The sequence below is a fragment of the Heterocephalus glaber genome, unplaced genomic scaffold (genome assembly GCF_053883595.1).
Source record: "Heterocephalus glaber isolate CG9 unplaced genomic scaffold, H.glaber_assembly_v1.0 deba00001608, whole genome shotgun sequence".
In the NCBI taxonomy this organism is placed as follows: domain Eukaryota; kingdom Metazoa; phylum Chordata; class Mammalia; order Rodentia; family Bathyergidae; genus Heterocephalus; species Heterocephalus glaber.
The window spans coordinates 1,747,922-1,769,768 of record NW_028258379.1 but is presented as its reverse complement, the minus strand read 5'-3'; the positions used below and the strand labels follow the sequence as shown (position 1 = coordinate 1,769,768).

Here is a 21,847-nt window from a genome sequence, read left to right as displayed (position 1 = left end):
AAAATAGCATTTTAATCGTTAAGCTTAAAAATATATAGGTAATCTATTGAGAGTATACCAAGTTAGGTCAGTTATAACATTTTTCTCTCATCTGAAAATAAAAGATATTGATAAAACATTTTTAAAGGGGAAAAAAAAGAAAAGGAATAGAAATAAAGTACACCAAAATCTCACTTTAATATCCTTATTTATGATCCACAAACAATGCCATGTCCACAAGCAATACCATATCTATGGGTAAATCATTTCAAATCCTTCATAGCAGTTGAGAGTACATAAAAAATAAGCATACGAATAAGACAAAATTACAATTAAAGAAGTTTTTATAATTTCTATCACGAACTGCTCTTTGAGGTAAAGACAGAGAATCAACTGAATTTTTATTATACCAGATTCTGGGAAAATATAATTCTTTTCCAAGAACAATATGTGGATTTAAAAAACCCACAACTTATATTGAATGGAAGAAGAAATTTAGAGAAAGGATCTATAAATCCTTCCCCTTGAAATTGTGTGGGCTCTTCTACTAATAATTATGGCAGACTTGACGCTGCAACCATTTCTCAGCTCAAGTCTTAAAACGCTAACAGCTTCTACTTTTTATTTTGAGAATATTTCTTTTCACAGCTCTAAGATACTGCATAAGATATACAAATACAAAGCCACAGAAACTACATGGGAAGTGCCCTGAGGATACACCAGAGGAGAGTAGCCCTGAAGTTCCACTTGGTTTCTTGACCCATAGAATTATGAGCATAAGGGCCGGGGATTTAGCTCAGTGGCACTGCGCCTGCCTCGCAAGTGCAAGGTCGTGAGTTTGATCCCTGGTAGCAAAAAAAAAAAAAAAAAAGGATATATTAATATCAATAAGCAATTACCAAACTAAAGATGGACAGTGTGAAAATGCCATTTAAATGCCACTATCAGAATCATAAATAGGAAAGGTTAACTCTAAAAACTAATTTTTCATCACAATTAGCATTTGTACATACCAGTTCATCTAAAAAAGCCTGCTTATTCTTTCGTTTTAAAATCTGCTGCAGTTGTTCCTCTTTTTGTATAAATAGTCTTCTTTGTTCATTTTCCTGTCGCTCTACCTCTAAAGCTTCTTCCAATTCTTCCTGTTCCCGAGTCTAAAACAGAAATTTTTATATAGCAGGCAAAAAATTTAGCAACTAATAGCAATCCTCTATCACTCTGATAATTTTTTTATCGGAAGCATGAAACACACTAATCACTGATATTTTAATAATGCAGCACTTCTACTTAGAAGAATCCAGAATTCATTTTATTTAATATGAACACATTACTATTAAAGAGAATGACATCTAGCACTATAGAAACACTAAAGTACACTAAGCCCAGAAGCGAAACTGTATTAACTACTTAACAGTAATTTTTATTTATAATTGTTATAGACAGTTTGGATTCATTCATTTTAGGAGATTTAACTTCACTTTTTTTTCAACTCACATATTAAGTGAACTCCTGCAGAAAAAATATTTCACTTATACACTTTAAACTCAGTATATGCAAAATGTCCTTACTTCTGTTAGGAGAACACCAATATCTCAAGTCAGGTCAATCTCAGAGTCATCTTTGTTCACTCTTTTGACACCCCACTCCCCCCTTTTTAATAATCAGTTGCTAAGTTCTATGAGCATCCCTCCCAATCAGTTTACAAACTTTTCCTTCTCTACAATGGAGGGAAAGCAAGAGTAAGAAGGAACAAATATATGAAACAATGTGGAATGATTGGTATGGTAGTCTGGGGGTTGGAGAAAGCTTCAGATAAAGCTAAAGAGGAAAGCTGAGGCAGATCAGTGAAGGCCTGCTATACCATACTAAATTAAAGGAATATATGCCATATTGAAGCAACTGGAAAGACATTAAGAGAATTTAAGGGATGGGATTAGAAATATGAATGGAAGCAATAAGGTACACAGATCAATAGGGTTCAACACTTAAAACAGAAAGGCTAGTTAAAAGAATATTCCAATAACCCAGGTAAGAATATATCAGGTTCCCAAATAAGGTAATAATAGAATCAGAAAAGGAAGTACTCTTGAAAAAGGCTAAGAACTATCAAGAGAATGTAAAGATTGACCAGGTATGGCTTGAACAGTTGGATGGAGGCTAGCACCATTCACTAAGATAACATAATAAGGGACAAAAATGATTTTAAGTCAAAACTGTCACAAGGGACAAATAACAATATTATGTAATTATAAAAGGACCAACATATAAGAAGATATAACAACTATAACCATATGTCACCCAACATCAGAGCACCTAAGTGTATAAAGCAAACATGGACAACACAGATAACCAAACAGCAGAAGAATACACATTCTTCTCAAGCACATACAGAACTTTTTCTAGGATAGCATACAAGACAGAAAGCAAGTCAAAACAAATTTAAGACTGAAATCATACCAAATATGACAACTAAGTTATGATTCCACTCTATATGAGGTATCTAAAATAGTCAATTCATAGCAAAGAATGGAAGAATGGTTGTCAGGAGCTAGGGGAGATGGAAATGGGAAATTACCAACAAACAGTCCTCAAGTTAAAGTAAGATGAGAGATCTACTATACAACACTGGACTAATAGTAATGTATTATTAGTGTGTTGTACTGATATAGAAAAGTTTTAGATAACTTAATAGATTGAATATTAAGGTAGCTGTAGAAGCAAAATAAGTAATGTGTTCTTTTAAGATTTGCTTTTCCTGTAACTCCTTGTTTAAGGCGAGGATTATCTGACTCTAACCAGTAACTTCATTAACCTAACAAAGTTACCAGGCCAGGGTGAATTTACAATATATGTGGCCTATCTTGTGTCTGTGACTTGTAAATAGGAACTGGAATTGTATTTATATATCAAAGACCACTAGGGATGAGATAATGGCTAAAAAGGATATAAAAAGGGAAATGCTGAACAAAGCGGGCACAGATATTGACCAGACTGGTTTCTGGCATTCCCGCCTGCTGGCGAGAAGAAATTTTATTATTTTATCTGAATTCTGTGTCTCTGTGTATTTCATTCCCAGATTTCTGCATCACTACACTTAAATTTTGTCAACAGGATAGACATTATGTTATGTGTTTGTACCACAATAAAACAAAATTTTTTTAAAACACAAAGAAAAAAGCAGAGAATGAATATAAAAAGTTTAGTTTTGAACACACTGAATGACAATACATCCAGAAAGAAACATCTATTAACAATATAGAGATGCACGGATATGTTATATACATCTAAGAGCTCAGGAAAAACAATGGGCTATAAAAATGTTTAGGAGTAATCAGCATAGAGGGGTAACTCAGAGACAATCACTGAGAAGAACCTGTATTTATTTAATAGACAGGGGAAAAAAGTCCCTAAAAGGATAAAATAGAAAGGTAACAGAAGGGCTGGGGATTTAGCTCAGTGGTGCTGTGGCTACCTCACAAGCACAAGATCCTGAATTCAATCTCCAGTATCAGAAAAAAAAAAGGTAACAGAACAGAAGGAAGAAGAGCAGGGGATGACTCCACAGAAGACAAGAGTTTCTAAAAGCAGGGAAAAAACTTCACCAAACACAACGCAGTGACCAAGAGAGAAAGAAAGGTAAAAAACTCTTGCAAACTCATTCTTTGAAGCTAGTATTACTCTGCTACTGAAACCCAAAAGGTACATGACAAAAAACTATAGACCAATATTCTTGATGAACACAGATGCAAAAATCTTTAATAAAATACTTCCAAATTGCACCCAAGGCCAGTCTGGATTGCATAGCAAGACCCTGTCTCAAAACGATAACAAAACAAAAAAAAGCTGGGTGTGGTGATGCATGCCTGTAATCCCAGCACTCAGGAGGCTGAGGCAGGAGGATCGCTATGAGATCAAGACCAACCTGGGCTACATACTGAGTCCAAGGCCAGCCTGGACTACATAGGGAGACCCTGTCTCAAAACAACAACAGCAACAACAACAACAAAAACACCCAAATTGAACTCAACAGCACATTAAAAAGATCATACACCACAATCAAGTTGATTTCATTCCAGAGATGAAAGATTAGTTCAACATATTCACATCAATAAACATAATATGTACATAAATAGAATCATGCATAAAAGTCACAAGATCATCTTAATACATGTATTTGATAAAATTCAAAATCCCATCATAAAAGCCCTGAATAAATTCAATATATAAGGATCATACTTCAACATAACTAAGGCTATCTAGGATAAACTACTGCCAACATCAAAATGAACAGAGGAAAAACTGAAAGCATTTCCTTAAAAATCAGGAACAAGAGAAGGATACTCACTCTTACTATTCTTATTCGATACAGTACTTAAAATTATACCCACAGCCATCTGGCAAGAGGAAGAAATAAAAGAGACAAATAGGAAAGGAGGAAGTCAAATTATCCCTGTTTGCAGATGATATGACCCCACACAAGGAGCTGATTTTTTTCAAAGATTAGTATAAAACAGCATAACACAAAATCAACATACAAAAATCACTAACCTTTCTATGCACCAAAAATGAACTCACTGAGAAAGAATTAAAAGAACAATATTGTTCACAACAGCTTCTTAAAAAATAAAATACCTACGAATCAACTTAACCAAGGCAGTTAAAGATCCTTACAATGAAAATTAAAAGACACTAAAGACAGCTAGGCATGTTGGTGCATGGCTATAATCCCAGAACTTGGGAGGGTAAGGCAGGAGGACTGTCATGAGTTTGAGGCCAGCCTGGGATACATAAGGAGTTCAAGGCCAGCCTGAACTACCTAGAAAGACCCTGTGTCAAAAAATAAAAACAAGGCTAGGGATTTAGCTCAGTGGTTTTGCCACCTGCTGCGCAAGCGCAAGGACCCAAGTTCGATCCCTGGTACCAAAAAATAAAAAACAAAAAAAAACAAAAAACAAACTTCATTGAAAAAATAAAAATAAAACAAAACAAAAATAATAAAGAAGGACATTAAAGAAAAAGAAAAAATATGCAAAGATTTCCCGTGTTCATGTGTCAGGGAGAATTAATATTGTTAAAATGTCCATACTACCCAAAATGATCTACAGATTCAATGCAATTCCCATCAAAATACCAATAACAATTCCTATTGAAGCACATAAAAACCTGAATACCCAAAGCAATCCTGAGCAAAAGAGCAATGCTGGAAGCATCACAATCGCTGATTTCAAAACATACTACAAAGCCATAGTAACAAAAACAGCACAGCATTAGCAGAAAAACAGATACGTAGACAACAGAACAGTAAACTGAGAAATAAACACAACCATCTACAACCAACTGATTATCAACAAAGGCATCAAGAACATACATTGGAAAATAGGCAGCCTCCTCAACAAAGGGTATGAGGAAGATTAAATAACCACATGTAGATGGTGAATACTAGACCCCATCACTCACCCTGAATAAAAATTGACGTTTTGTATGTTTCTCCATACTTTATTCTTTTTATATATTCCTGAATTAATTCAGTAGTATCAATACATGATTTTCCCACAAACTTGATCTGTATGTGTAGAGTAAATGTTGAAAAATATTCTTGCAATAACATTGGAGGGGTTAATGAAGGCACTAATCTGGGATCAATAATATGGGTTAAAGGACTAAAGGTCATGTTGATCTTCCTAATTGCACTACTTCACCCAATAATCCTCCCACTTTTAATTCATCAATAAGACTAGCTATTTTGAACTCGAAAGATTTCTCTAACTCATTCCTATTTCTCCTGCTCTTATTTAATTCATCTCTGAACTCATCTACATGACTGCAAAAACCTCCACTTGGTATCCCAGACACCAGGCTTGCTTCTAGCAAATTCAACCCCACAAAGTCACTAAATCCACCCTAATAATGACAATACCTCATTACCACCTTGCTTACACCCCTTCAACAGCAATCACTGAGACTTCAACATTCAGAGAAAGAGTAAAAGTCAAATTGCTACCCCAGGTTAATAAAATGACATCAAAATGTTTGTTAACTCATGCTCCATGGACTACTTCAAGGCTCACTCAACGAAAGATGTGTTGTAGGTGTTAGAATCATCCTAAAAACATGGTCCTAAATCTGCATGTTTAAGTCAATGCCATATTCCCACGTAAAAGTTACTAACGAGTATAATTCTCTACAGAGAATAACCAACTAATAAAGGATAATGAATTACTTCAAAAGCTATAATATAACCAAGTGCTAATCATTACTATTTTTAAAAATCTAAATAATCTCACTGTAACATTCATGAAATAGTGTTTTATTCAGTATATGATCATAAGTTCTCAATAATTAAACTTCCTACTTTAAAGTAATACAATCAGTCTAGAAACAGATTATTCTTTCATTACAATTCTCACAATGATATCCGAGCTTAAAGCTATGGATGAAGGGGCCAAGGATTTAGCTCAGTGGTGCCGCCACCTCCCCCACAAGCACAAGGTCCTGAGTTTGATCCCCAGTACCAAAAAAAAAAAAAAACTATAGGTGAAAAGGGCATTCATTTGACAGAAACAAACTTTCATTATTGAATTACATGGGGCAAATGCAATACATTACTTAGGTAAACCTATTATTTTGCAGGCACCTCTTGATGTGCCATGAGAAGGCTATACTGGGCAAGCAGAGTAATTTTTATGATATCATAATACTTGCAGAAAGGAGATACCTTTTTAAGAAAGCCACGCTAGGTATGAAAGGAATGAGACTGTAGTATCAATTCTCTGAGAGCTTTATGGCACAGGAAGAAATACCTAAATGAAATATTATAAGACTACAAATAAGAAGTCCTTTCTAAATACAAGATAAAAATACAAGCTACATGATCCAAATGTTCTTGTATCATTTTACTGATGATTACAGCTTCCTGATAAAACAGCCAAAAAGTAATTATCTCTACTTTCTCCTAAACTTAGAGGGCCAAGTTGCAAGAAAAAGTGATAGCTAAATTCTATAAATTAGATCACTATATCTCTTTATATATATATGGAATTCTTCTTCCTTTATAGAAAAATTTTAACAATGAATTGTAAGTTCTGAAATATTTCACAACAAATTTTGACATTAGATTAAAATTAACAAAACTTAATTTTATATGTGGTAATGTTACTATTTTAGAAAAATGATATCAAAAAAGAGAAAACAAGACAGCCCCTGAGCACCAAGGAGCAGAGCCCCCCGACAACAACTAGGTAGTGAGCCTCTCGGGCCACCGTACCAAGGCCCCCAAGCGACGAGGATCAGAAAATCCCCAGCACCAAGGAGGTGAACCATTCAGGTGCCAGCAGCAGCACCTCTGGCCCGCCACCACCCCCCACCACGGCTACAGCCAGCCAATACCTGGATCTACGCTGCAGAGTTGCAGGGGTCATAAAGGACATTATTCTAAGCTCTAGAAGATAGAGAAGTGAACAACAGAAAGAGGGCCTCTCTGAGGCTCCTTGATGAAAATTAAAGCCCACTAGAAAAGTGAAGAAAATCTCTGCAATAAAGGCACACCAAACCGCCTTAGTTGGAGGAGCAGGGGTGTAGACCAGACTGCCACGACTGCAAGCAGATACCAGCCAGGGCTCCTCTCTGACCCCAGAGGCCCAGGCCAAGAGCCCGCCTGGAAAAGAGCTGCACAGGTGCACAAGCAACAACTAAAGGTTTGCCCCGATACCATCAGTAAGTGAACAAGCGCCTAGCCAGAACATTTCTCACACAACAGAACTGGGGTGGACAGCCCCCAACCAAAGGCCCTCCCAGACAACAGGTACATAGGGGGCCTAGCCAAAGGCACACCTAGATACCATCCCAAGTGTGCACAGGCCCAAGCCAGAAGCCTGCCCAGTCAACAGGTCAGTTCAGGGATCCAGAAGGCCACCTTTCTGAACCCAAGAATTAGTGCACTGGTTAGGAGCAGAGAAAAGGCAGCTCTGTGGCTTGTTCAGAATTGAAGACCACTGGGTGAGCAAAAAGTTGCCTCAACAAAGGCACAGCAGGCTGCATCTGTTCAAATGAGAAGACACATAAACAAGCCTCAAAACCAAGCTTCCAGATCACCTACGGCAACCTCAAAGGGTAACGAGATGGAACAATCTGATACTCAACCACCTGGACTCGCTAAACTGCCAACAAAAGAGGATTTGGAAAAAATGAAATCAGAAATAATTTCTCAGATAACAGTAGAGATTGTCCCCATAGTGTAAGACATGATTAATAAATCTAGAGAGGACACATAAAAAAATAGAGGAGGTGAGGAACACGATGGAATCCCAACATGGGAAACAAATGGATTCCATAAAGCAGATGCAAACAGATTTCCAGATTAAAAACTCCATTGAAAGTACACACGAGACTGAGAAATTGGACAGAATTTCCGATATAGAAGATAAGATTGCAATTAGTGACCAGGAAAAGAAAAATTTCTTTAAAATAGTAAGCAAACACGAGAAATCAATCCAGCAGCTGCTAAACAATACAAAGAAGAATAACATAAGACTCATCACAGTCAATGAAGAAACAGGAGAGAGTGCAGATGACATAAAAAAAAAACTGTGGCAGAGAAGGTGAGCCAGTCCCAGCACCCGGAAGGAAGCTCCCACGTCGCCATCCCAAGGTCCTAGGGCAGAGAAGGTGAACTGCCCAGGCGCCACAAGCACACCCCATCCCCTCCTGTGGAAATGAGAAGACACGTAAACAAGCCTCAAAAACAGACTTCTGGATCACCTACAGCAAGCCCAAAGGGAAATGAGATCGAACAATCTGATACTCAACCACCTGGACTCTCTGAACTGGCAACAAAAGAGGATCTGGGAAAAATGAAATCAGAAATAATTACTCAGATGATCATGGATGGCATGATCAATAAATGATTATGACATGATTAATAAATCTAGAGAGGACACAGAAAAAAAAAATAGAGGATCTGAGGAACATGATGGAATCTCAACATAGGAAACAAATGGAATCCATAAAACAGATGCAAAGAGATTTCCAGGAGATTAAAAACTCCATCGAAAGTCTGCACAACAGAATGAACCAACGTGAGGATAGAATTTCAGATACAGAAGAGTGCAACTAGTGCCCAGGAAAAGAAAAATTGCTTTCAAATTGTAAGAGAACAAGAGAAATCTATCCAGCAGCTGCTGGATGATGCAAAGAAGAATAACATAAGACTGATTGGAGTCAATGAAGAAACAGGAGAGAGTGCAGATGACATAAAAAAACTCTTCATAGAAGTGATGGCAGAAAACTTCCCAAGCAGGGGAAAAGAACTTGACATACAGATAAGTGAGGCACATAGGACTCCAGCTGGCCTTAATCAAAAAAAATCTACACATAGGCATATAATAGTTAGGATTCCAGAAATCCAACGGAAGAACAAAATTCTACAAGCAGTGAGAGAAAAGAAACAAATCACATACAAAGGAAAGTCCATCAGAACCACAGCAGACTTCTCAATGCAAACCCTCAAGGCAAGAAGAGCTTGGAGTGATGTTTTTCAAGCCCTAAAGGAAAACAGCCTCCAACCCAGATTGATATTCCCTGCAAAACTATCTTTCAAAATTGATGGAGAAATAAGATACTTTCATGATAAAGAGCACCTCAGGAACTTCATGAATATCAAGCCGGCACTCCAAAAAATTTTAGACAATGCCCTAGGAAAAGACAATGAGGATCACAACCCCAGGAAACCCAGCAGAATGAATCCATTGGGTGAGACAAATTAAATGCAAAGGGGGAGAATCCAAAAAAAGAAAAAGTCATGACAAGGCTTTTAAAACTTTGAACTTCATCTCCCTAATGAGGGTATAATTCAATCTTGTTATTGTAGTGATTAGCACTTTTCTGATTCTAGAGTTGCACATCTTTCCTTGAGCTATACTGGCTATTTATCATCTTCTTATGTCTACTTTTTAATTGGATTGTCTATTAATGAGCTCTAAGAATTCTTTATATATTCTGCTCATAGGTTATGTGCATTGTAAATATAGTCTATTTAAGGACTACTTTTCTTTTTGGGCTACTTTTCATTTTAATGATGTCATTTAGTTCTAAATTTTGATGGCATCTCATTTATCAATTTTTGTCTTTTATACATCATGTCTTTTTTGTATCCTAGGTAGTTCTTGCCTATCCTGAATTCATAAACATTTTCCCTTATAATTTCTTCTTAAAGTTTTATACTTTTAGGCTTTCATATTTAGGTTCATAGATCCCTTCAAGTTATTTTCATGTATGGAAATAAAGGGTTGAGATTAATTTTTTATATACGGATACCAGGTGTTCTAGTGCCGTCTGCTGAAAACACTATCTCTTCCTCAGCTCTTGAACTGAGTTTATATTCTATAAAATGCTAATGTTAAATAATCTTTCAAAACTCAGTGGACCATATATGTGTGGTTCTATTTCTAGATTCTCTGTTTTATTCAAATGATCTCTATGTCTTTCCTTACACCAACACTGCCTTGATTACTGTAGCTTTAGAAGAAGTCTTAAAATTAGGTACTAAATGTCTTCCAACACTGTGTTCTTTTGTTATTTTTTTTAACTTTTCTAGGTCCTTTGTACTCCTACATAACTTTTAAATTTCAATATCCAATTCTTCATTTATAGCAAGTATACACAGACCTGAATTTTTATATATACCTTGCATTTTCTAATCCTGCTAAATTCAAATACAAGTTCTAGGGGCTCCTAGAGATTTCTTAGTATTTTCCTTCTTCATGATCATTTCATCTACATATAAAGATTTTGCTTCTACCTTGCCAATCCTATCCTAATTGTGTCATTTTATTGCCAGACTATGGTGGTAGGGCCTAGGTTTCAGTTTAATGGACAGATAAAGAGTAAGCATATCTGCCCTTGTTCCCCACCTTAAGGAGAAAGCATTGTATCTTCTCCATTCATATAAGGTATTTTCGCTGGAAGTATGGAGTATATGTCTTTAATCTGTTGAGAAGGTTCTGTTCTACTTCTAGTCTCCTGATAGCTTTCACCATGAACAGCTGTAGAATTTAGTCCAATACTCTTTCTCCAACTAGTGACAGGATCATATGGCTTTTTCCTTTCCTCTGTGAAAATGATGACTTCTAGGGGTGGATCTTCCAATGCTGAACCAACACTGCCATCCCTATAACAAAACCACTTTCTACATACTGCCAGATTTGACTTCTAAGAGTTTGTTTTGTTAAACAAATTTCTATCTATGTTCATACTTTTTTTCTTCTATTATCTTTATCCAGTTTTAGGATTAGCACAATGTTGAGTTCCTAAAATGAGGGGACAAGTGTTCCTTCTGTTTTCTGCTTTAACTGTTTGATATAATTTATCAGTTAAAATGTTTATGAGCCTGCTGTTGTCATATAGGTAGGTTTTCAAGCTAAGAATATACTTTCTTTAATAGGTGCTATTCAAATTTTATATTTCCTCCAGAGTTAGTTTCATTAATTTGTCTTCCAAGGTACTTCTTAGAAGTTGTCAAATTTATTTCAAAAAAGATTTTTGTAATATGCTTTCTATATCCTTTTAAATTCTGTAAAATTGGGGCTGGGGATTTAGCTCAGTGGTTTCACTGCCTGCTGTGCAAGGGCAAGGACCCAAGTTTGATCCCTGGTACCAAAAAAAAAAATTCTGTAAAATCTGTGGTAATGTCTCCTAAATCTTGATATTGTAATTTAAAAAATGTATAACTGATATTGTGTAACAGGAAGAAAAGGTCTAAAGGAACAGGGGAAGTGGGAGGGGTAGGAGAAAGGAAAAAAGCAAAAAGAAAAAATATGAGAAAAGGAAAAAAGTGGAAACAAAGTCTTTGCAAATAGGGAAGGGTAGAGGGGGTGAAGGGAGGGCAGGGGAAGGGGAAAAAAAATGAGAACCAAGATACTCATGTAATGGTACAAGATCCCAATGATGAATGTAACTGTATTTTATACCTAAAAATGTACCAATAAACTTAATGGGAAAGGAAAAAAAAACTGTTCACAGAAATAATGGCAGAACACTTCGAAAGAAGGGGAAATGAACTTCACATACAGATAAGTGAGGCATATAGGACTCCAAATAGCCTTGCTCAAAAAAAATCGACACATAGGCATATAATAGATAAGATTCCAGAAACCCAACAGAAGAACAAATTTCTATAAACAGTTAGAGAAAAGAAACAAATCACATACAAAGGAAAGCCTATCAGAATCACAGCAGACTTCTCAACACAAACCATCAAGGCAAGAAGAGCTTGGAGTGACATATTCCAAGCCCTAAAAGAAAACAGCCTCCAACCCAGATTGATGTACCCTGCAAAACTGTTTTTCAAAATTGATGGAGAAATAAGATACTTTCATGACAAGGAGCACCTTAGGAACTTCATGAATACCAAACCAGCACTCCAAAAAATTTTAGACAATATCCTAGGAAAAGATGAGGATCACAACCCAAGAAGCCCAGCAGAATGAATCCATCAGGCATGACAAGAAATTAAACACAAAGGGGGAGAATCCAACAAAAAGAAAAAGTCATGACAATGATAAGTCAACATGTATCAGTTATAACCATCAATGTTAATGGTCTCAATTCAACAATCAAAAGAAACTGGCAGAATGGGTCAAGACACAAGACCCAACAATTTGCTGCATACAAGATACACACCTAATTCAAAAAGAAACTCATGGACTGAAAGTTTAAGGGTGGAAAACAATACTCTATGTGACAGGAACCAAAACAAAAAAGCAGGAGTAGCTATCCTCTTTGCAGATCAAGTGGATTTCAAACCAACACTGATTAAGAGAGACAAAGAAAGACACTACATCCTTGTAAAGGGAACAATCCAAGAGGAAGAAATGACAATCATAAATATCTATGCACCAAACACTAGTGCGCCCAACTATATAAGACAAATACTAACAGACATGGAAAATCAAATAAGCACTAATACTATTGTAGTGGGGGACCTCAACACCCCACTGTCACAAATACATAGATCAACTAGACAAAAAATACACAACGAAATACTACAACTCAATCAAACTCTTGAACAAATTAACTTAACAGATGTTTACAGATGTTTCCACCCCACAAAATCAGAATACACATTCTTTTCAGCTGAATACAGGTAGTACTCCAAAATAGACCACATACTCACTCACAGAACATGTTTAATTGCAAAGGAACTGAAGTTATCCCCTGTATATTGTCAGACTATAGTGTGATGAAAGTGGAGATCAATAGCAAAAGAAACCGCAAGAATTTCAGAAACACATGGAAATTGAACAACACACTTTTGAATAACCAATGGGTCACAGAGGAAATTAAAGAAGAAATCAGACAGTTCTTTCAATTAAATGACAATGACAATACAAAATATCAGAATCTATAGGACACAATGAAAGCAGTCTTATGAGGGAAATTCATAGCAGTGAATACTCCTATTAGGAAAACAGAACGAGCCCAATTAAACAACCTGATGCTGAACCTCAAGCTTCTAGAAAAAGAAGAGCAGGACAAATCCAAAGCTCATACAAGGGAGGAAATTACAAAGATCAGAGGAGAAATCAATGCAATGGAGACTAAGAGAATGATACAAAAAAAAAAAAAAATCAATGAAGTCAAGGGTTGGTTCTTTGAAAGAATAAACAAATTTGACAAATCCTTAGCCAACTCTATCAAAAAAGGGAAAGAAAATGTCCAAATTCATGTAATTAGAAAAGAAAAGGGTGAAATTACAACAGACCCAGCAGAAATCCAGAAGATCATCAATACCTACTTCCAGAACCTATATGCCAATAAGATGGAAAATACAGAAGAAATGGACAGATTCCTAGATATGTATGAATTACCAAAGTGGAACGAAGATGACCTAAAAATTCTAAACAACCTAATATCAATCAATGAAATTGAAAACATAATTAAAAACTTACCAACTAAGAAAAGCTCAGGTCCTGATGGCTTCACTGCTGAATTCCACAAGACATTTCGAGAGGAACTACTGCCACTACTGTTTAAACTCTTCAATGAAACTGAAAGGGAAGCAATATTCCCAAATTCATTCCTGGAAGCAAGCATCACCTTGACCCCCAAAGCAGAGAAAGACCCAACTGAAAAAGAGAACTATAGGCCAATCTCACTAATGAACACAGATGCAAAAATCCTTACTAAGATACTGGCAAATAGAATGCAGAAGATCATCAAGAAGATCACACACCCTGACCAAGTGGGATGCATCCCAGGCACGCAGGGATGGTTCAACATAACACAAATCAATAAATGTTATACACCTAATACATGCCGATGGTCACTGACCCCCTTCTGGGGTGGGGGGGATGCATGCATTTTTCAGATCAAAACCAACCTGGTGAGCTCCTCTCCGGCCGTGCCCAGGGGCGGGTGCCGGCAGCTTTGGTTACTCTAGGTAACCTCGGGCAGATCGCACACCCCCCATCGTAGAATCTTACTTTTTATTAGTTCTAGCCAAAAAAGTAAAAATAAAATATGCCATCTATCACCTTGGCCTGTGTAGTTTTATTACTTGGACTACACTTTTTACCCTAATACTGTATTTATGATGCCAGAAGGAAAATCTCCTGACAAAAAAAGATCCCATAGAAGCTTATCAACCAGCAAAACTAAAAACAATGCCTCTAACTCTATCATTTCATATTTTAACAATGCACCACCTACTAAACTTGGTGCCCCATTTGTAGTAAAATGGTGCTCAGGTATGACTAAAGCCAGCACTTCGATGAGATGTGTGCGAACAGTGATGTCATTCATGTTGGTCCAGTGAGGGTTGGCTTAATGAATTCAAATTCTTCCACAGCACAGTTAACCAGTGTTGCCTCAGAAGATGTGACACCAGAGACCTCATCACCACCAAAGACAAGTTAAACTCCTGGCCAGAATGATTCGGCAGAAGTGGGTATAAAATAGACCAGTCCCGACTTTAAAAGTGATGATGCCATAGTATGCAAAAATCAGAAAGAGTTGAGAAATCATAATGTGAAACTCATTTCTTTGGGAAGCCTGTCATCTAAACTGTCAAGAAAGTACATGAAGGCCAAAAAGTCCCTAGATAAGAATGAAGAATTTGCCAATCATTGTCCACAGAGTTCCATATCCACAGCTGTAGAAGCCTGGCTGATAACAGTTCAGAAATTGAGGATGAGGATGAAAATTTGAGTAGTTTTCAGAAGGAAAACATTTTTACATGTGATTCTCTAAAGGAAGAGAATACTCCTGAATGTATGGTAACGAGCAGTAAAATAAGAGAAGCTGAAAGCCAAAAGGCTACCCAGGAATGTGGGAAATTAGCCCTCAGCCCTGCCTTGTCAGATAAGGCTCTCATAGGATTTTCATGAGATTTAAACTCTTGGGGAGAATTTCAAGTCCACTTCAGAAGATGGGCTGGTAAAGCAAGAGAACATCAAAGGACTAGATGATAAAGATGTTGAAAAATGTAAGCTGTACAGTTGTGAAAAAGTAGAAATCACTGTTGCTTCAGGAGTTAAAACACAGTTGTCAAGTTCAGAGGCAAAATGTAGTTCTACAAATGATGGTTCTAAATGGAGTGACGTCCAAGAATAACTTCTGGAGGATGACAGTGCCCTAAAGATTAAAATTGTTTGCAACATTCCTCTGGAGTTGGGGTCAGGTTGTGATGTTCCTGGTGACACGGCTGTAACACCCTCAAGTCATCCTTACTATCCCCGGAGTTTCCTCATGGTCCTGAAAGCCATACTAGAGAATGAAGATGATACGCTGCTCTTTGATGATGAGGATGAGGAAGTTATAACCAAATTTTATCAGTTATCAGCTAGTGGTCACAAGTTATACGTAAGGCTCTTTCAACATAAATTAACATGGATTAAAATGAACAAATTAGAATATGAAGAGATTGCTCCAGATTTAACGCCTGTGATTGAAGAATTGCAATGTGCAGGCTTTCTACAGACAGAATCTGAGTTACAAGAGCTCTCTGAAGTACTTGAACTCCTTTCTGCTCCTGAACTGAAAGCCCGGCCAAGATCTTCCCCTATCCCAATGGACAGAAACAGCAGCTGGCAGATGCCTTTCTCAGATTGGCCAAGCAGCGTTCAGTCTGCACTTGGGGCAAGAGTCAGCCTGGAATTGGAGACATTATCTTAAAAAGAGCTAAAGCCTTGACTGGACAGTCACTGCAAGTCTGTAGAGGTCCCAGGGCTGTGTTTTCTCATCTTACTCCTGTTTTCATTGAGTGACTCTATGGAAGAAGAAGGTGCTTGTGGTGGTCAAGGTCAGCTTTCCACAGTGCTTTTGGTCACTCTTGGCTGAATGGAGTTTCCTAGTTATACTGTCAATCAGAAAACCCAAATCTTCCAAGACAGAGAGGATCTTATCAGATATGCAGTAGCTGTGAACATGCTGAGTGACATTTCCACAGCCATGGCCAATGGGAACTGGGAAGAAGCTAAGGAGCTTTCCGACAGTGCAAAAAGGGAGTAGAACAAACTGAAAAACCACCCTTCACTGAGGTACCTACCATAAGGAGTTAACACTCTTCCTGCGGTGTTTCACGGTCGGGTGGATTTATACACAGATTTTGTCTCAGAGTGTTGAGATACTGCAGAGGCTTCACATGTATGAGGAAGCTGTCAAGGAACTTGAAAAACTTTTGTCTCAGGAAATATATTGTCCTGGCAGTAGAGGTCGATGGTGGGACCAACTTGGCTCTTAACCTGCACCAGCACCTGAAGCGCCTGGAACTAGCTATCAGATGCATCCCTGAAGGGCTGGCGGATCCAGAAGTAAGGACATGGCACCGCCTTTCACTCTATCAGAGAGCCATGTGCCTGCAGGAGTCCCTGAGCTGTAAAAAGAACAAGCATCTCTTTCGTTAGCTGGCAGAAATAGCTATGGAAGATGTTAAATGTGACCATCACAGGCACACTGTGCCCACAGCGTGGGATGGGCAAGTCCATGTTTGTAATGGAGGCTGGGGACACTGCCACCCCTACCACGGTCCTGTGCTCTGTGGAGAAGCAGGCACTGGACCACTACAGATGCAATGGCTTTGATCATGGGATTCATGGAGAAGGGTCCACCTTCAACACGTTGTGCGGCCTCCTCCTATGCAACGTAATCTTCATGGCTGGGATCCCAGACGTCTTCAGAAATGCCTACCAGGCATCCCTGCTAGACTCGTGCACAGAACCCTTCATCACTAGCAGGAGGCAGGCGCCTGAAGCCAGGTTTCAGCTGATTCATGATGCTCCTAGAGAGCCTTCGGGCCTGGGTGGCCGCCACGTGGCAGGCCCAGAAGAGCCACGGGTCTTCCATCATCAGCTGGGATCGCTTCGCCTCTCTTCAGCAAGCTGAGGATCTTGTTTCCTGCTTGGGGGACCCCGTCCTCAGCAGTGTGTGCTGGCACCTGGCTACGGACTTTCAACACTGCCGAAGGGGCCGCTCTGACATGGTGGTATGGAACACTCAAGCCGTCAAGCTGATGAAAGTGAAAGGCCCCAGTGATTGTCTTTCACATAAGCAAATGATCTGGCTGGCTGAACTGCAGAAGGTGGGGGCGAAGAAGTCTGCCATGGGGTTGCAGTTGGGGCTGAGAGCAAGGGCCTCAGCTAAAAGCTATGGAATTGAACATCTGGTCATATGTTCATAAATGATTTTTTAGAACAGAAGGCAGAATTAGATTGTATTTTTGATTTTGTTATGGTCAGTAATAAACCTTATAGCTTAGTGATTTAAAAAAAAATTTTTTTAATATAACATTTTATCAGTACAGGCAAGGACAAAAATGAGATGATCATCTCAATAGATGGAGAAAAAGCATTTGACAAAATTCAACATGCATTTAAGATAAAAACCCTACAAAAAATTGGAATAGACAGTCTCTACCTCAATCTGATAAAAGTCATCTATGAAAAACCAACAGCCAACATCATACTAAACGGTCAACTGAAATCCTTCACACTAAAATCAGGAACAAGAAAACGATGTCCACTATCACCACTCCTGTTCGATATAGTTTTGGAAACATTAGCCACAGCAATTATACAAGAGAAAGAAATAAAAGGAATAAAGATAGAAAATGAAGAAGTCAAATTGTCATTATTTGCAGATGACATGATACTCTATATAGAAGACCTCAAAATTCCACCAAAAGTCTTCTAGACTAAATAACAAAATTCAGTAGAGTAGCTGGATACAAGGTCAACACACAAAAATTAATAGCTTTCCTCTACATGAATAACAGACTCACTGAGAGAGAAATAGGGCAAACTATTTCTTTCACAATAGCATCCAAAAAACTGAAATACCTAGGAATCAACCTAACAAAAGAATCAAAGACCTCTTCTCTGAAAACTATAGCACTCTGAAAAGAGAGACTGAAGCCATCAGAAAATGGAAAGACATCCCTTGCGCCTGGGTAGAAAGAATCAACATAGTGAAAATGGGCATACTTCCAAAACTGCTATATAGATTCAATGCAATCCCAGTTGAAATCCCGGCAGCATACTTCACGGACCTTGACAAAACAATCCTAAAATTCATTTGGAAGAAGAAGAGACCCAGAATACCAAAAGCAATTCTAGGTAACAGAGACATGGCAGCGGCCATCACAACCCTCAACTTGAAACTATACAAAGCTACTGTGATAAAAAATAGCATGGTACTGGCAAAGAAACAGACCTGAGGACCAGTGGAACAGATCAGAAGATGCAGAAACAACTCCAGACACACTCAGCCATCTCATCTTTGATAAAGGAGCCAAACACCCTCACTGGAGGAAAGATAGCCTCTTTAATAAATGGTGCTGGAAAAATTGGGTTTCAACTTGTCAGAGATTAAAACTAGGCCTATATCTCTCACCATGGACTAAACTAAAATCGAAATGGATTAAAGATCTAAATATTAAAATAGAAACGCTGAATCAGCTGGAACAGAGGTTAGGTAGAACTCTTGAAGACATTGGTGTAGGAAAAGATTTTATGAACAAAACCTCAGTTGTCCATGAACTAGCACAAACAATCAACAAGTGGGATCTCTTCTTATTAAAAAGCTTCTGCACAGCAAGAAAAACCACCAGCAATGTGAAGAGACAACCCACAATGTGGGAAAAAATCTTCACCTGCTGTTCCTCAGACAAATGTCTACTATCCAGAATCTATAAAGAACTTAAAAAAATCAGACCTCCCAAATTTAAAGACCCAGTCCAAAAACGGGCATCTGAAATGAACAGACATTTCTCACACAAAGAAGGAGAAATAGCAAATAAATACACGAAAAACTGTTCAACATCACTGGTCATTCGAGTGATGCAAATGAAAACAACACTGAGATTCCACTTCACTCCAGAAAGAATGGCTGCTATCATGAAACCAACCAATAACAAATGCTGGTGGGGCTGTGGGGAAAGAGGAACCCTGCTGCACTGCTGGTGGGAGTGTAGACTGGTGCAACCACTATGGAAATCAGTATGGAGATACCTCAAAGAACTGGGACTTGAAGTCCCATTTGACCCAGCTATTCCCCTGCTGGGGATCTTCCCCAAAGAATTAAAAGAATCATACCACAGTAATATATTTGCACCCATGTTCATATCAGCACAATTTGTAATAACTAAAACTTGGAAACAGCCCAAATGCCCATCAACTGGAGACTGGATAAAGAAAATGTGGGTTTTTTATAAGATGGAGTACTACTCAGCCATAAAAAAATGAGAAATTAGAGACATTTATAGCTAAATGGATGCACATTGAGGCGATACTCTTAAGTGAAATACAGAGGACATACGTGTGTAAATACTGAATAATTCCTCTAGTGTGAGAAACTGAAAGTGTAAATAAGGACTAAAAGGTATTATAGATAGTGTGAAATAGGAAGAAAAGGGGCAAAGGGGAAGGGGAAGTGGGAGGGGTAGGGGAAAGGAAAGAAGGGAATGGAATTAATATGAGAAAATGAAAAAATCGAAACAAAGTCTTTTTAAACAAGGAGGGATGGAGAGGTTGAAGGGAGGGCAGAGGAAGGGGGAAAAATAAGAACCAAGAGAGATTACGTAAAGGTGCAAATTTCCGATGATGAATGTCATTATATTGTACACCTAAAATGTACCAATAAAAATAATTTTAAAAAAGGGAAACTAAAGTGAAGCTTAGCTTACACATTTGTCTGATTCAATCATGAATTCATTTTAGTTTCTAGTAAATGATGTCTTTGCTTTATGTCCCTCTTAGCAGCTCCATCAGTGTCTGTCTGGCTCCCTTTCACTATCTCCTACTTCATATGAAAAAGAAGTTAAGGGTGAAGAGTAAAAATGAGCTTCCATTATTTTGTCACCAATACTCAAATGCATACCTACCAGACAATTATAAAGACAAAACAACATTAACCACCACCCAGCTTAAGGATACATTTCCTTATAAAACACAATCTGACAAAATTATCTTATCTGCAGTAATGTGTACATCCTTTTCATGCCTATAGAACACATATAAGTATTTCTGGCCAAATGTCAGCCACTGTAACTCTAACCAGCTTTCAAGGAAGACAGCTTTTTAAAATATGTGAAAGAAAAAAAAAAAATGTGAAGCATTTGTTCCTAATACAAAAGAAAAAGAAAATATTTTGCAACCAACCAGCTTTAACTTATTTTTCTGAATGACATCTTTGTTTTCCTTCTGGTACATCTCCATTTTCTTTTTGGTGTTTTCCAAATCCACATTGTTGGTCAAGTTGAACACTGTATCAGAAAGGAAGCAATGTCATAAAATGCAGTTTTATTATAAATCTTGAGTAGATAATAAACAAATACAACAGCGACTTCTTATTCGTGTGGTTATCATTCTATATAACTCCTTGTGTCATTTAATCTGCTAATATTTAGAGACTATTTCTACTTACAGCAACCATGTTTTCTTAGCCACATATAAGGACAGACTGTCAGACCAGTGCACGTAATACTTAAATTCCAGGATCACTTCAAAAGACCTAAGATAAGTGCTTGCCATCATCATATTAGATTTTATTTTTATATGCCCCAATCTAAATCTAGGATCTACTACACTAATCAGAATCAACACTGAAAAGAATCTATATTCTGGAAGTAAAAGGAATTTAAAAATCACATATTAGTTTCACTTATAAACAGGTTTTATTCATATTCCCACTCTCTCCAACATGACTAGGACCAAGCTTGAATTATTTCCCATGCAATCTACAATCTAGGTCTGTAAAAATATAAAATATGAATGAGTTGAAACTTAAAAGGGAAAGCAAAGGATAAACTGGCATTAAAACTTCAAGTAGTTTCTTGTTTGTTTGTTTGTTTTGGTACTGGGGATCGAACTCGGGTCCTTGCGCTTGCTCAGCAGGCGGTGAAACCACTGAGCTAAATCCCTGGCCCCTTCAAGTATTTTCTTAAAAGAAACGACTGACACATGTTCAGACACTGCCAAATTTTCAGGGAGTTAGAACTGACTTTTTATAGTTCTAAATCAAAATAACTTGAATTATGTCATACTCCTTCCTAAGTTTACATATATAAATCAGAAGGTTACCATAAGGCTCTGAACCAAAACAAGCAAACAAACCTGTTTTGGCACCTTATATACTCATATAAAAAGTACTGCCCTTTACCCAACCCCTACAATCTGTATTAGTGTTTCTATGAAAGAATTAATATTATTATGACTCTCTTGTTCCACAATTCAATTCGGACTGCCCTCAGTTTCCCCCGTAATCTTTCTCCATCTATTATTAGCCCTTCTGTCCTGCTCCTTGTCCTTTCAAAAAGATGGGCATTCTCCACATAACTCTGCTCTATTTCCTGTGTTTCTATAGATTCCTTCCAAGATCA

The 21,847-nt window shown here is 37.6% G+C and overlaps 1 protein-coding gene and 1 pseudogene across 4 annotated transcripts in view; one reads left to right on the top strand and one right to left on the bottom strand.

The window, feature by feature from the left end:
* Mnat1 (MNAT1 component of CDK activating kinase) overlaps nt 1–21,847 on the bottom strand; it is a 240,901-nt gene that overhangs the window by 145,008 nt on the left and 74,046 nt on the right. For all 4 annotated transcript variants that reach the window (XM_021247889.2, XM_087195224.1, XM_004837439.3 and 1 more), the window contains 2 exons: nt 20,628–20,731; nt 993–1,133 (listed from right to left, as the gene is read on the bottom strand). In XM_021247889.2, coding sequence (XP_021103548.1) covers nt 993–1,133; nt 20,628–20,731 — 245 coding nt within the window. The remainder of the gene's footprint in view (nt 1–992; nt 1,134–20,627; nt 20,732–21,847) is intronic.
* LOC101718490 (fanconi-associated nuclease 1 pseudogene) lies at nt 14,564–17,812 on the top strand (annotated as a pseudogene).